Consider the following 14,270-nt stretch of genomic DNA (forward strand, 5'->3'; position numbering starts at 1 on the left):
GAGATCCAGGTTGGTATCAAAGACTTGTTGGGAAATTGAATTATCTTACTATCACTAGACCTGACATCTCTTATGCAGTGAATGTAGTGAGTCAATTTCTACAAACGCCAGGGTCTCATATTGGGATGTTGTAATCCATATTCTTCATTATCTTAAGCGAGTTCCTGGCCTTGGATTGTTGTATAGACCAAATGGACATCTTAGAGTTGAAGCCTTTTCAGATGCTGATAGGGCAGGACCTCCCTCAGATAGAAGATCTACTACTAGATATTATACCTTTGTGGGAGGTAACTTGGTTACATGGAAGAGTAAGAAACAAACAATAGTAGCTCAGTCTAGTGCATAAATTGAATACAGGACAATGGCTCACGCTAATAGTGAGCTAACATGGTTGCAACACTTCCTTTCAGAGATTGGGTTTCCAACTCCTGACCCTCTTCAGTTATTATGTAATAATCAAGTTGTACTGCATATTACCTCTAATCCTGTGTTCCATGAGATGACTAAACACATAGAGATTGATTGTCACTTCATTCAAGGTAAGATACTAAGTGGTAACATTTCTACACCCTTTGTGACGTCTATTAACCAACTTGCAGAAATGTTTACTAAGTCATTGTGTTATAGTCAGTTAAAGCTTATTTGTTCCAAATTGGGTTTATATGAGATATATATATATATATCTATATGCCCATCTTGAGAAGGATTGTTAAGAGGACATGGTTGTAATTAATAGAACTTGTGAGGGTATAATTGTCAATTGCATGTAGTATATATATTTTTGAACATCAATGAATAATAGTAAGTATTCTCTCTATGTCTGACTACAAACTTCAAAAGATCCTTTCTTAGATACAGCCCAGCATAAAAGACTTAAAGATGTCCATTTTCTTAGTTCTGCGTAGCTCTAAAGTCCACTTCCCATTAAGGATAACCATTTAAAAGCAGTAAATTATCTACCACTGACATCCGTAACCCGAGCAAAGCAAAATAAATCTGGAAAAGCCTCTTTAAGAGGTTAATCTCCAATGCATGCATCATACCGGAACTCATCTTCGATCCATCTCCAGCCTCATTTCCTTGAGATTTCTTTGCAGCTAAACCTCATAGTTTCAATTCATCTTGTTTGAGCCAGATACACTCCATGCACTACCATATTTCTTATCGATCTCTGCTCTCCATAGGCTATCCCTTTCATTTGCAGACTGCCACACCATTTCCCTAAGAGGTATTTGTAAAATGTAATCAACTTCCTGACACCCAAATTGACCTCAACTACATTCCAAAATTGACTTGACTTTAAAATGCACACCCAATGGGAGATCAAGATACATCATTAGCAAGGAAACATCCTTTTATAAGAAGTCAATTGCAATCCCAACTCTTCTTGTTTCCAGTTGGATACAGCTTTGCCATAGATGACCCACACCAGGCCCAAGAGGCATTAGAGGCTAACCTGTTAGGGACATAACATCCCACTCCTCTCTCCATGTTCTCTAGCAAGCCAGCCACATCCTTGTACAAAGATTCCAACTATGTCTTTAAGAGTGCTTTTCATATATTCTTTCTTTCCTCCCCACTTCCAATGGCAAATATAAAGGTTACTGCCACGAAATTGGAAGCTAGGCAACTAACGAACTTTATCTTCTTCACACCTCTTTCTTTTAGAGTTTTAAATTTCCTTCCCCAGCTGTTTCTCAAAACACCCTTGTTAATGTTATGGATGATATTCATGGAAAAACATATATTGTCTTGGAAAAGTCCTTGAAACCGCTGCCACCCTTGCCGGTGAGTGACCTCTCACTGACGTCACAGACAAAGCCGACAAGCCCCGACGACTTTGCTGAGGGCCATTCGGCATCAGTCCTAAGGAGAGAGAAACCACCACGAAGCGTGAAACCCATTTGAAACCAGATTTGCCGCCACCCACCCTTGTCGGCGAAAGACACCGCACCGTCGTCACAGATAAAGCCAACGAACCTCGACGACTTCACTAAGGGTCGTCCGGCGTCAGTCCAACCTCTGACGACCTAGATCTCGTTGTATTGTCTCTCAGAGTACTCCGGCGATCCTCTCGAAGGCTCCGTTGGTCATGCCATCGACTAGTGAGCACGACCTAGAGTCCAAGACAAGCCCAACGGATTCTGATCTACTTTCTCTGACATGACGAATGGTTGATGAAGAAGGGGAGTGGGTCAGTATGGATTCTTCTATGGAGTTGGTCATAGAATCTAAATACTTCACCACTGTGAAGGAGGGGATGAATTTGGAGGGGCATAAAGACCCAAGTACATCCTCGATGGCGAGGCGATTCTATGCAGCAACTCTAAAGACGGGTCATGCTTCGGGGATTTAAAGTGTGGGGGTCCTCAGGACCAGCTTGTCGATATGCACAATTCTTTAAAGGAGATGGAAACCCAACTTGTCGAGTTGAAGGCAGCGATAGCTTTCTTGTCTACAAAAATAGACTGGCTTTCAGCTGAAGGCAATAGGGTAGTAAGAAACAAGATCGGCCTGAATCCTTTAAACTCAGAAAAAGGAAAACGGAAGATCGGATTCTGCCCTGTCCCTATAACCAGATCCAGGAGAGTATGGCGGGTAAACAGGAAATCTAGGTTATTTGAAGCGGGGTCTACATCGGGTATTGGCTTAGAAACATCAGTAATGGAATGTCATTTGCCTCGTGTAACAGGATAGTCCAATAGTCGATATTATACCCTTGGTCCCCGAATAAACTATGGCTCCCTCGTCAAAGTTGAAGGAAAATGGTATACTACCGAGGTCTGAAGGAGATGTAGGATCCGCTATCACTCTAGAGGTGAAGGGACTTGTTGTCACCCCAGAATCTCCAATGGAGACCCCGATACCATTGGAGAGAACCAATGGTGTTATTGGAGAACTAATGGGTTTGGCACTGGTGCCATGTGTAGAGGAATGTCTAGAGTTGGGAGTGCAGTTGGATAATTTGTCTGGGGATATTGCGGATCCTCTGGTCTTTCTTCCTCCAATAACGGATTGAATTCTGCCGAAAGTTAACGAGATTCAGCAGTTCATGAGACTTTCACATGGAGGATGTGAAGACCAATTTAAAGAACTAATTACTACGATCGACGCAGGCCACGTGCTTGAAGCCAAATCAAGTTTCAAGAAAAGCAAGGAGTTACGTCTTTTTTCGACAATCAACTATGATGCTAAGGGTGGTAGCTCAACCAGAGGGAAGTCTAAAGGGAGCGAATCAACCAAAGGGAAGTCTAAAGGGAGGTCTAAAGTGAAGTCAAGAATCAAGGTGTTGGGGTTGGTGTTTGAGTAGAGTTTTAGTTCTATGGGAAACAAAGGATTGGGATCGGATCTAGTGTATTTTGGGTTCTTTTTTTATGGGCTTAAGGTGTTTTCTTGTATACATTCAGTATACTTGGTTTCTCCTTTTGATACATACAATATTTTTACTTATAAAAAAAAAAAATGTTATGGATGAAGGTTTACTTATATAAAAAAAAAATGTTATGGATGATGGTCGATGGAGCTCCTACCAAAGCTGTAACGACCTCTGAAAACAACTTGATAGTGCCATTTCCTAGTTCTGTAACAGTCGATTTTCCCCAATGGACCATGCAAAACATACATGGACTTCTTCAAGTTGACATTCAGGGTCCATTTCCAAATATGGTGTTGAGATAAACAAAGGCACTGCATAGCTCCTGAAAGAGGCTTTAACAACCTTTCCCCTCAAATCTTTTTGTTAAAAACTATGAAGCCACATCAAACGCCTCCACTGTATTTTTCCAGCATCAAGTCAGATTGTGACACATGAAGCATTACTTCCCACTACTTAACACACTCTACCACAGCCACCAGCCAGCCTGCACTGATTCTACCCAAGGATATTTCTCCAAAAAAACCACCCACTCCTCTCAATGATTCATAATACAAAAACCTTATCCTCCAGACTTATCAAAAACAAATCATCTCCTCCATCGCTAGCCGGAATGCCTTCAATTCAACAAGCATATGTAATCAGTGGCTGCAAAACACAGTAAAAGAGTTGACTAAAACCAGTTATAGTGAATAAAGAAGCTAGAGTTGGCAGAATCATGGCGGATAGAAGGAGAGATACAAGAATTCCTTCAATACAACATCCTATGATGAGCAACAACCACTCCCCACCCCCCCCCCCCCTCTCTCGAAAAAAAAAAAATTCTGGGAAGCAAGTGAATTTGTATTACCAGGAGAAAATAAGAACAAAAGAAGGGCACCTTATGAGCAAGCAACAAACTAATACAATACAGCGCACCTTATAAGAGCATCGACAGCGGTAGATGCTACACAGTCAACAAACTTAAATAGTTTTTTTTATCAGTAAATAGGAATTTTATTAAAATTAAGTACATGGGACATATACAAGAACCACACCTAAGCATGACTGTCTAAAGATATAAGAAAATCATGTACGTTCATGCTATTAAAGTCTATTACAATCGACCAATGGAATAATCTATGAAGAAAAAAAGTTCTAATCTCATCCATTGTCCGTTCTCAATACTCAAAACTAAGACCATTCCTCTCCATCCATATGCACCACCATACGCAAATCGGTATCATCTTCCACAATGCTGCAATTTGAGAATTACCTCGAATGCCTTGCCAGCTGGCCAAAAAGTCAACAACCCATCTTGGCATTACCCAAACGAGTCCCACTGTAGCAAAGATATCATTCCATAAGCTCAAGGCTACATCACACTGCAATAATAGGTGATTCACAGACCCTCCACATTTCTTACACATATATAGCACCTATCCAATACAATCAATTGGCGTTTTCTTAGATTATATAAAGTAAGAATCTTCCCTAGTGAAGCTATCCATACAGAAAAAGAAGCTTTTTAGGGGGCCTTAGTCTTCCATATGTTCTTCCATGGGAATGTTCTTGTAGAGTGTGTCACAAGGTACTTGTAGTATGACTGTACAGTAAAATTCCCCTTCTTGGATTGTGACCACATAGGGCCCGTTTGGATACAGAAATTCACATCATCTCATCTCATCTCATCTACAACTAATAATCTAACTACTATTCATAAACCATATCATCTCATCTCACCATCCAAACGAGTCCATAATCTTATCCATTCCTACAGTCACTCTACAAGTATACACAAGGTTGAAGAAATCTTGTAAATGTGTCAATTTTCCAATCTTGAGCAGCTCTTAAGGAAAGTGATATTCCACTAAGAAGAGCCATTAGAGAGATCCATGAGCTCTGCTACGGAAGCCTCCTTTCTTCAGGTGATGTCGTATAGTGTTGGGTAAACTTAAATAGTCATCAATTGAAAAAATATCTGAACCTCAATTTACTTCAGACCCAAGCTTAGCTGAACTGAGAGAGATCAGAATTACATGACGTGCAACCTAAAACAAATTAATATGTCCCACACAGAAGACTAAAACTAAAAATCATTGGCACCGCTTTCATCACTTACATTCGTTGAATGTGAATCACTAAAAAAAGTTAAGATACATAATTTGGAACAACAAATGAACTGCATTCACACTCAAATAAATGCATGCCGTGACTAAGAAAGAAATACCCTAGCAATCAACGTTTAAGCTGTTGCTGGTATCTCCGCACAGCATTACCTGTCACAAAATACACCTCATTCTAACTATTGGGATTGAACAGTTAAAAACTTTGGTATACCATATAGAACTAGGACACCAGCCTACGCAATGTCCATCTTTTCTTTCACCAGAAAATGCATCCATATTTAGTAAGTTTAAATTTTGCAATCCTTTTGTAATTTATCAAGACAATTTAATTCTAAATGGCTAATTCATGGTCTGCATTTCGTTTTGCACAGGCGAAAAAACAAAGCGCTAGAATTATATCGATACCATCTAAAAGAAAACCTAATCCATATGGTAACAAATCATTACTCCTATTTATTAAAAAGCATAGAATTAAAGCAATTCAAATCACTTGACCCATAAAATAAACTGCAGGCAACCCAAAATATAATGCATCACACTTCAATTGAGATATTAAGAAGATATGACTAAAATCAATTATCATAGCAACACCAAACTGAAAGCCTCATAAATTGAAAAGTCGGTGCACGTGTGCACATGTTATCAGCATGAAAATGTAAAATGAAGAAAATGAAACAAGAATTATTTATTAGCTGTTTCTATTAACCATCTCACTTCCTTCAATACAACCAAATTTGAAATCATAAGTGGTAAACTTAATTATCTGGATAGGAAATGCATGATCTGCTCCATCAAACAAAGCAAATAAACTGAACTTCACAGTACCTACCTTAAAGTTCCAGTATGACGAAGAGGAGATTGCAAAGCACGCCTACAGTTTTGTATCCAAGGGTGAGAAAGTAGCGTTTTTGCATCAGGCCTTTGCCTAGCATCCTGAAATATGTAAGTAAATGTCAGACAAAGAATTATAAGTTTCAAACAAATCAAACATCAGATGGTGATTCAGACCTAATCGATTAATTTGATTCCAGTTTGGAAAGAAAGTTTGAACAAGCACCACTTTTTGAGCTTGAAAAAATTTCACAAAAAAATTATAAAAAAAAAAAAAAAAAGCTTGAAGTAGTCAGCATAGGAGAACATACGAAAAAACCTTATATAGGCAGAAAAAGCGAATAACTTTTTTTTTTATAATGGGCAAAGTAGTAATATATAAAAATGAATGCAGTTCCCCAAAGTCCTAATGTAACATGAAGGAAGCACTGGGTAGCAAGGAGAACAAGTTTCTGGCCTTCATTTGAGAGAAAGTGAATAACTTCAAGTAGCTAATTAATTGAAAGGAAGCTTGTGACCTCAGGAAAGACACGGTTTTTTATTTTAGAACCCCTGGGTGATTGAGTAGTTAAAGATAGCCCCGTTGAGTGGATGGATAATAACTTAGAAAATGGTGTGAACAGTTTCAGATCAAAAAATAAGCACAGCAACCTGAGATAGAAGCAATAGATGGGATGCATGTGAGGTTACCCATATAATGATGTACACGATAAGAGGCTCAAGAAGATAAAATGGGCAATTTCTATTCTAATGACAGTATGATGAGAGAGTGCCGAATTATATGAGAACGCCTGAAAATAAAACAAAAAGTAAACTACTTCGGAACTGACAAGCATTGGAAAAAATACAAGTAGATACATAAAAGTCAGAGGGGGTAAGCATAGAGATCAAGGAAATCTTTTTTTTTTCCCTGATGGTTACAGGTCATAGAAATCTAAAAACATCTGTTACAGATTATAAGTTGGATCTATGAAGGACACTCAATCATAGAGTAAAGTTACGGCTAAACCTAATGCTTAAACCTAGGAAACTTCCATTTTCCTTTCGGTCATTTTCAAGCTTTCAAGAAGTGAACCATCGATTTGGTCCATGGAAACAAGTCTTTGTGTGGCCTTCATTTGTTTAGACCTTGCTCTACTTGATATAAAATAGTTCGTAATTGGATTCCAATCTCAATATTATAAAGTGCCGCACGGCTTGTTTATGAAAAAGTGTAGAGTTGTGTTCTCACTGATGAAACCTGGGTTGAGTGGCTAAACTTGTTCTTTTCTCTTTTGCTTTTTCTTTTTTCTTACTTCCTCTAGAACTATGAAAGGAGCTCCCTTATGAGTCTAACCAGCCTTAAAATCCTAATGCTCTAGTCTATAATGACCATAATATCATTTGAAAGTGAAAAAATTATAAAAGAGTCCAAAGTAGCATGATATGGTGTTAGTAGGTTGGCTCTGACAACATACGTTCATGCTACCCTAAGAAGATAAATGATTTGTCCAAGCCCCAAATAGACAAACCACATATAAGCCCTTGTAAAAAAGTAGACCCCACTTAAAAAAAAAGTGTAAAAAACCTATTTTTTATTAGTGGGACCCACTGTTTTACAAAGGGCTTGTATGGAGCTTGTCTATTTGAGGCTTGTACCTAGAATTACTCCCCTAAGAAAATCTTGAAAATCATTCTTCACTCACCCAAGGTATTTCCATCTTCAGTAAAGCACACTGAAAATCGCTATATCAATATCATGTGAAAATCATTGGTCCCATCTGAAGAGCTCTCCTTTCCGGATTAAAGTAGTGCACAATCATGGACCATAGCAAAACCTCATAAAAAATAATTAGTACTAAAAAACTTTAAACGAGAAATTTGTACTTCCTGAGTAAATCTCACATGATAATTGTATCACCTACACCCTTATCCAAATACACATGGATGGGAGGGCTTAAAAAGTATGATTGTGAGAGGACTGAACAGCTAGGGAAGTCCTGGGACACTCTACTTCTATACTTCCCTAAACCTCATGAAAATGCAGAACAAACTATCAACACAGTTCATGAATAAAGGGGAAGATACAATAGTACTTGGTTGCTTATTTGTAAAAGGGAATTTAACAAGCCCACAGGGAATTTCTTTTGACCCCACATACATCTTCACAAGAACTTCTTAGATTAGCTATTGTAATCTAAAACAATATAGCAGAGAACCAACAAATAAAAACTTCGGAACAGTTGGACAGAGTAAGAGATTAAGCAGGAATTACACAATGGCATTCGTGTAATAACCTCATACATAAAACATTTTATTGCTAAATAAGTAAACTTTCACCTCACCTTCTTAAAGCATTGACGCAGAAAATCAGTTATGTCGGGAGATAGACTATCAGGAATAGGAGGGTGATCGTCCTAAAAGAAAGAAAAGAAAAACAAATGTCAATGTTGCTAATCAAAGTGCGAACAAAAACAAAATTACAGCGCATTTCACGAACACAAGACAAACTATAGGAGAAATTGCAAAAAAACAATCATGCAAATTTTGAGGAGAGCTATATGGATACAAGATGACCAAGACGGAAAAGTGCCACCAGAAAACAAAGAAACTTTGAGCACATTGAGTGATAGAAATAAGTAGAGCATGATGACAACCATGCCTACTCCCAGCAAATATTAAAAATAACATAACTGTGAATAACCAATGATGAATGCAAAACAAATATAATAACTGTGAAGAAAGACAGATGGGCACACCTGAACAATACGAAAGAGCGCTGGCATTGGCTGCAAATCATAATAAGGAGGTACACATGTAAGCAGTTCAATCACGGTGCAGCCAACGCTCCAAATGTCAGAAGCAGCACAAACCCCTGACATTTCAATCACCTGAAAGATTCAAATATCTGATGAAGATGAGGCCTCTCTTTTACACTTACATAGTTGTATAAAAATAAGGCAATTTCCACTTTTTATGCACACTATTAGGATTGTTTCCGTTCTTAAAAATGCACATTCTGCACATATGCTGAAAGAAAAATTCTTTATCATCACATGTACACCTTTAAATGCAGGGGTCCTCTGCTATTTGAAATTCACAACCAGGCTCGTTGGAAAATCAACCCTAATCATAAGAACCAAATATATATTGGTCCAATGCATGGTTAAACAATCTGTACAAAACAAGTATGGTTTGTATGAAATATATCATATCTAGGGCTTTAAATAAACAATTAGCAAGTCATTGGGAATTGATTGGGCAAAACTCAACTTCAGCTCAACTCATTAATTAAACAAGTCTTCATAAAATAAAACTATAATCAATTATTATACAATAATACTCTTATAAAGTTGGCTCAACTCATATAAGCTCATATAAACTCGAATAACTTTGTATATATTATTTTTACAGTCTTATACTTAACTCTCTCTTCTTCTTTTCTGTTCTTTTCTTTTTCTTTTTTTTTTTATAGGTAAAAGTAAGATTTTATTGATACAAGAGGCATCGCCCATGTACACTAGTAGTATACAATGAACATGCCTAATTACATCAAAGCACTAGTGAGAGTTACAAGCAAATCGTGAAGGTTGTCTGTATTACAAATAATGGCCGAAGCCTAGGAAAATAATGTATTGTAAAAAAATTGTTTCAGCTCATCCACAGAATGCTCCATGTCTTCAAAGCACCTCTTGTTTCGTTCCAGCCACAAGCACCGCATTAGGTGGTGAGGGATCTTTCTCCACACAGCAGCGATGTGGGCATTTCCCCTAGGGGTGCTACCCTCATGGTGCGGGGCGGGGTGCACCCACCCAGCACCATGCGGATGGGAGGGTTTTCATACCCCGCCCCCTGCTCAACTCAACGTCTAAAATTTTTATTTTTATTTTTTTGTCTACATTTTTTTTAGACCCAAAGTATAATATAATTTAAATTATAAATTGAAATTTATACATTTTAAAAAAATATAAACTCATTAGATTTGTATTTTGGATTGTTTTGACCTCCTAGGCCTAACATTATATAGGAAGTCAGGCAATACAATAGTCATACTTAAGTAATGTGAGACTTGTTAGGGGTGCAGAATGGGGGGGGCGGGGGCGGGGCCTCGCTGGGTTCAACCCTCCCCTCACCCCCACATGGGGTGTTCCATGCAAGGCGGGGCGGGGCCCGCTGCCCACCCCTAATTTTCCCCCAATAACTCTCCTGCAGCACATAATATCCCTAACTCTTTTAGGCATGACCCACGCCACCCCTATCCTATTAAAGATCTCATTCCATAAACAACAGGCCACTTCACAATGTACTAAAAGATGATCAACTGATTCCCCATCACTCTTGCACATAAAGCACAAATTTGAAATAATGAGACTACATTTTCTCAGATTATTTGAAGTGAGAATCTGCCCAAGAGATGCAGTCCAAATGAAAAAAGCAATCTTGGAAGGTACCTTGCACTTCTAGATAGCCTTCCAAGGATAGCTATGATCATTGGAAAATCCTAAGAGAGCCTTATAGAAAAATCGCATAAAGAATTTTTTATTTCCATTCAGATTCCACAACAACCTAACCCTCATCTCATTGCCAATTGAAATAGCATTTAACGAATCAGAGAAACCAGTAAACATGTGCAACACTCAATCTTGAGACGCTCTAAAAATCTCACATTCCAATGGACAGCAACGTTGGAGAGTACTAGTAAATCAACCACAACAGCCTCTTTATCGCAAGCAATTTGGCAAAGCATAGGAAACACATGCTTAAGAGCTATGTCACCACAGCTCACATTGTTGCCTCTTCCAATTGCGAATCTGAAAAACTAAGAGAATCTTCCCCATCCAGCTCGTATGATTTTCCACAATCCCACACCATATGCCCCCCTAACTTCACTAGAGTACCAACCCCCCCGAATGCTCCCATACTTAGACTCTATCACTTATCTCCATAAACCCTCTCCTTCCCTATGATACCTCTACAACTATTTCCCCAAAAGTGCTTTGCTGAAGACCCTTACATTACGCACCCCAAGCCCACCACAAATTATTGGTGAGCAAACTTTATCCCAATCCACAAGATGGAACTTGGTTTCATCCTCCATTCCTCCCCAAAGAAAGTTATGGAAAATTTTCTCAATACGAGAAGCCACACTTACCGATATCGGAAATAAGGAGAGAAAATAAGTAGGGAGATTAGATAAGGTGCTCTTGATGAGAGTCAATCTACCACCCTTGGACAGATATATCCATTTCCTCCTGGCCAATCTTCTTTCAATTTTTTCTAACACATCATCCCAAATAGATTTTGTCTTGAACGCAAGCCCCAGTGGAGGATAGAGATAGTTCAAGGGCAGCGAAGCAATCTTACAACCCAAGATAGTTGTCAAGCTCTAAATATTGTTCACACCACCCACAGGAACCATTTCAAACTTCGAGAAATTTACCTTCAGGCCTGAAACTACTTCAAAACAAAGTAATACAGCCTTCAAGTACTGAATATGATCCCTGTCCGGCTCACAAAACAGCAACGTGTCATTAGCAAATAGTAAGTGAGATATAGTGACACCTCCCATAGAGAATCCAGCAATAAAGCCTCTATTAACAGTTGCACTCAACATACGACTCAATGCATCCATAACAATGACAAACAGCAAAGGGACCCTTGTCTTAATCCCCTAGAGTTGTTAAAGAATCCTTCGGTGCTCCATTCACCAAAACCGAGTAGCGAACCGTAGTTATACGACGCCAAATCTATGGAATCCATCTCTCCCCGAAGCCGCACCTCCCAAGTAGATAACACAAAAAATCCAAAATAACATGGTCGTAGGACTTCTCCATGTCCAGCATACACAAGAGTCCGTGTGTACCCTCCTTAAGTCTACAATCTAGGCATTCGTTGGCAATCAACACCGAATCCAAGATTTGTCTCCCCTTCACTAACGCATTTTGGGGTTTTGATATAATACTACTCAAAACCTTACTCATGCGATTGACAAACACCTTTGACATAATCTTATAAACCCCATTAATGAGACTAATAGGCCGAAAATCTTTTACCCTCCACTGCCCCAACTTTCTTAGGGATAAGAGCAATGAAAGACGCATTAATGCTCTTTTCAAATTTACCTAAAGTGTATAACTCCTGAAAAACCTGCATGATATCCTCCCCCACCACATCCCAACAATCGTGATAAAAGGCCATCAAAAACCCATCCTGCCCAAGGGCTTTATCCTTGGCCATCCCACGAAGCACCCGAAGAACCTCCTCTGCTTCAAAAGGTCTCTCCAGCAACATAGAGCTTAGTTGATCAATATTCTCAAAAGGCATACCATCCAATTTGGGACTCCATGGGGATTTTTCGGCAAGTTAATCTTCATAGTAAGTGACCATATGTTTCTTAATAGCATCATGATCAAAGTATACCTGTCCCTCAACCTGAAGCACCTCGATAGCATTATTCCTACGATGAGAATTAGCCAACCAGTGGAAAAATTTCGTACAACGATCCCCTTCCTTCAACCAAAGGGCTCTTGATTTTTGTCTCTATGAAATTTCCTCCATTAGTAACACCTTCTCCAACTCCAAAGTGATACCTAGTTTCCTACAAGAGTTCTCTTCAGAAAGAGAAGCGCTCACCTCCCTGTCAATATTGGTCTAAATACCTCTTTCCATTGTTTTTCTCCATTTATATAGAAAAGGGTTACAACTGAGCACTATCTGTTCAACGTGATTCCAATGCTTAATTGCTGCTGGTTTTACTGTACACGTTATCTATTTACACGTTAAGTCTATTTATCTCTGTAAAAGTATCTAGATATAGAAAGCATCTCTATAACATCCCCCCTCAAATTGATGTTGGTGGAACAAGAAGCATCAATTTGTCAACCAAGAACTGATGCTGGTGCCGAGAAAGAGTTTTAGTGAATATGTCTGCAGTTTGATGTTCAGTGGAAATGTGAGGGAGAGTAGTTACATGTTTGTCAAAGGATTCACTTATAGAATGGCAATCGACTTTGGTATGTTTCGTACGCTCATGGAAGACAGGATTAGCGGCGATCTGAATAGCACTGATATTATCAGCATGAAGAAGAGTGGGATGTAGCTGAGGAAAACCAAGTTCACCCAATAACCCACAAAGCCATGTGATCTCAGAGCATGCAGAAGACATAGCAAGATACTCAAACTCAGTAGAGGACTTGGAAACTCTGTCTTGCTTCTCACTTTTCCAAGAAATGAGTGCATTGCCTAAGAACATGCACCAGCCAGTAACAGAGCAATGGGTATCTGCACATCCGGCCCAATTAGCATCACTATACCCCACCAACTGTAAGGAAGATCTTTTAGGAAAGAACAACCTGCGTGTAGATGTACCCTTCAGATATCAGATAATGCAACAGACAGCGGCTAAATGAAGATGTCGGGGAGCCTGCATAAATTGACTAACTTGCTGTACAACAAAAGAAATCTCAGGACAAGTAATTGTCAAGTAGTTCAAACTCCCAACAAACAGCCGATACAAGGATGGATCTGATTGAAGCTCCCCTTCTTCCTAACAAAGCTTAAGATTTACCTCCTAGGGAGTAAAAACAAAGTTACCCGATTGGAGACCACCAAATGAAATGAGGTCCTGCGTGTATTTGTGCTGGTGTAACAACGTACCAGTTAGAGTAAGTTGTACCTTAAGGCCAAAAAAGTATTGCAAGGGACCAAGATCTTTCATGTGAAAAGAGGCCTTGAGATGCTATTGTAATTGCTTAATTAACTCAGTATCGGAGCCAGTGATCACAATGCCATCGACATATACGAGAAGCAATACGATTCCTGCATAAGTCTTGCGAAGAAAAAGTGAGGAATCAAACTGACTTTGAGTAAAATGAAAAGCAAGCAGGTTAAAGCGAAATTTGTCAAACCATGCACGCAGAACCTGTTTCAGTCCATACAACGATCGGCATAGCCGACAAACCTCTGAGGAAGGTGTAGCC

General features: G+C 39.0%; 1 protein-coding gene across 1 annotated transcript in view; it reads right to left on the bottom strand.

Annotated features, from left to right (window-relative positions):
• LOC121251678 (MAP3K epsilon protein kinase 1-like) overlaps positions 1 to 14,270 on the bottom strand; it is a 50,744-nt gene that overhangs the window by 19,488 nt on the left and 16,986 nt on the right. The window contains 3 exon segments of the mRNA XM_041150997.1: positions 6,311 to 6,414; positions 8,637 to 8,708; positions 9,051 to 9,182. Of these exon segments, the coding sequence (XP_041006931.1) occupies positions 6,311 to 6,414; positions 8,637 to 8,708; positions 9,051 to 9,182 (308 nt within the window).

Source organism: Juglans microcarpa x Juglans regia, chromosome 2S (genome assembly GCF_004785595.1).
Source record: "Juglans microcarpa x Juglans regia isolate MS1-56 chromosome 2S, Jm3101_v1.0, whole genome shotgun sequence".
Classification (NCBI taxonomy): Eukaryota; Viridiplantae; Streptophyta; class Magnoliopsida; order Fagales; family Juglandaceae; genus Juglans; species Juglans microcarpa x Juglans regia.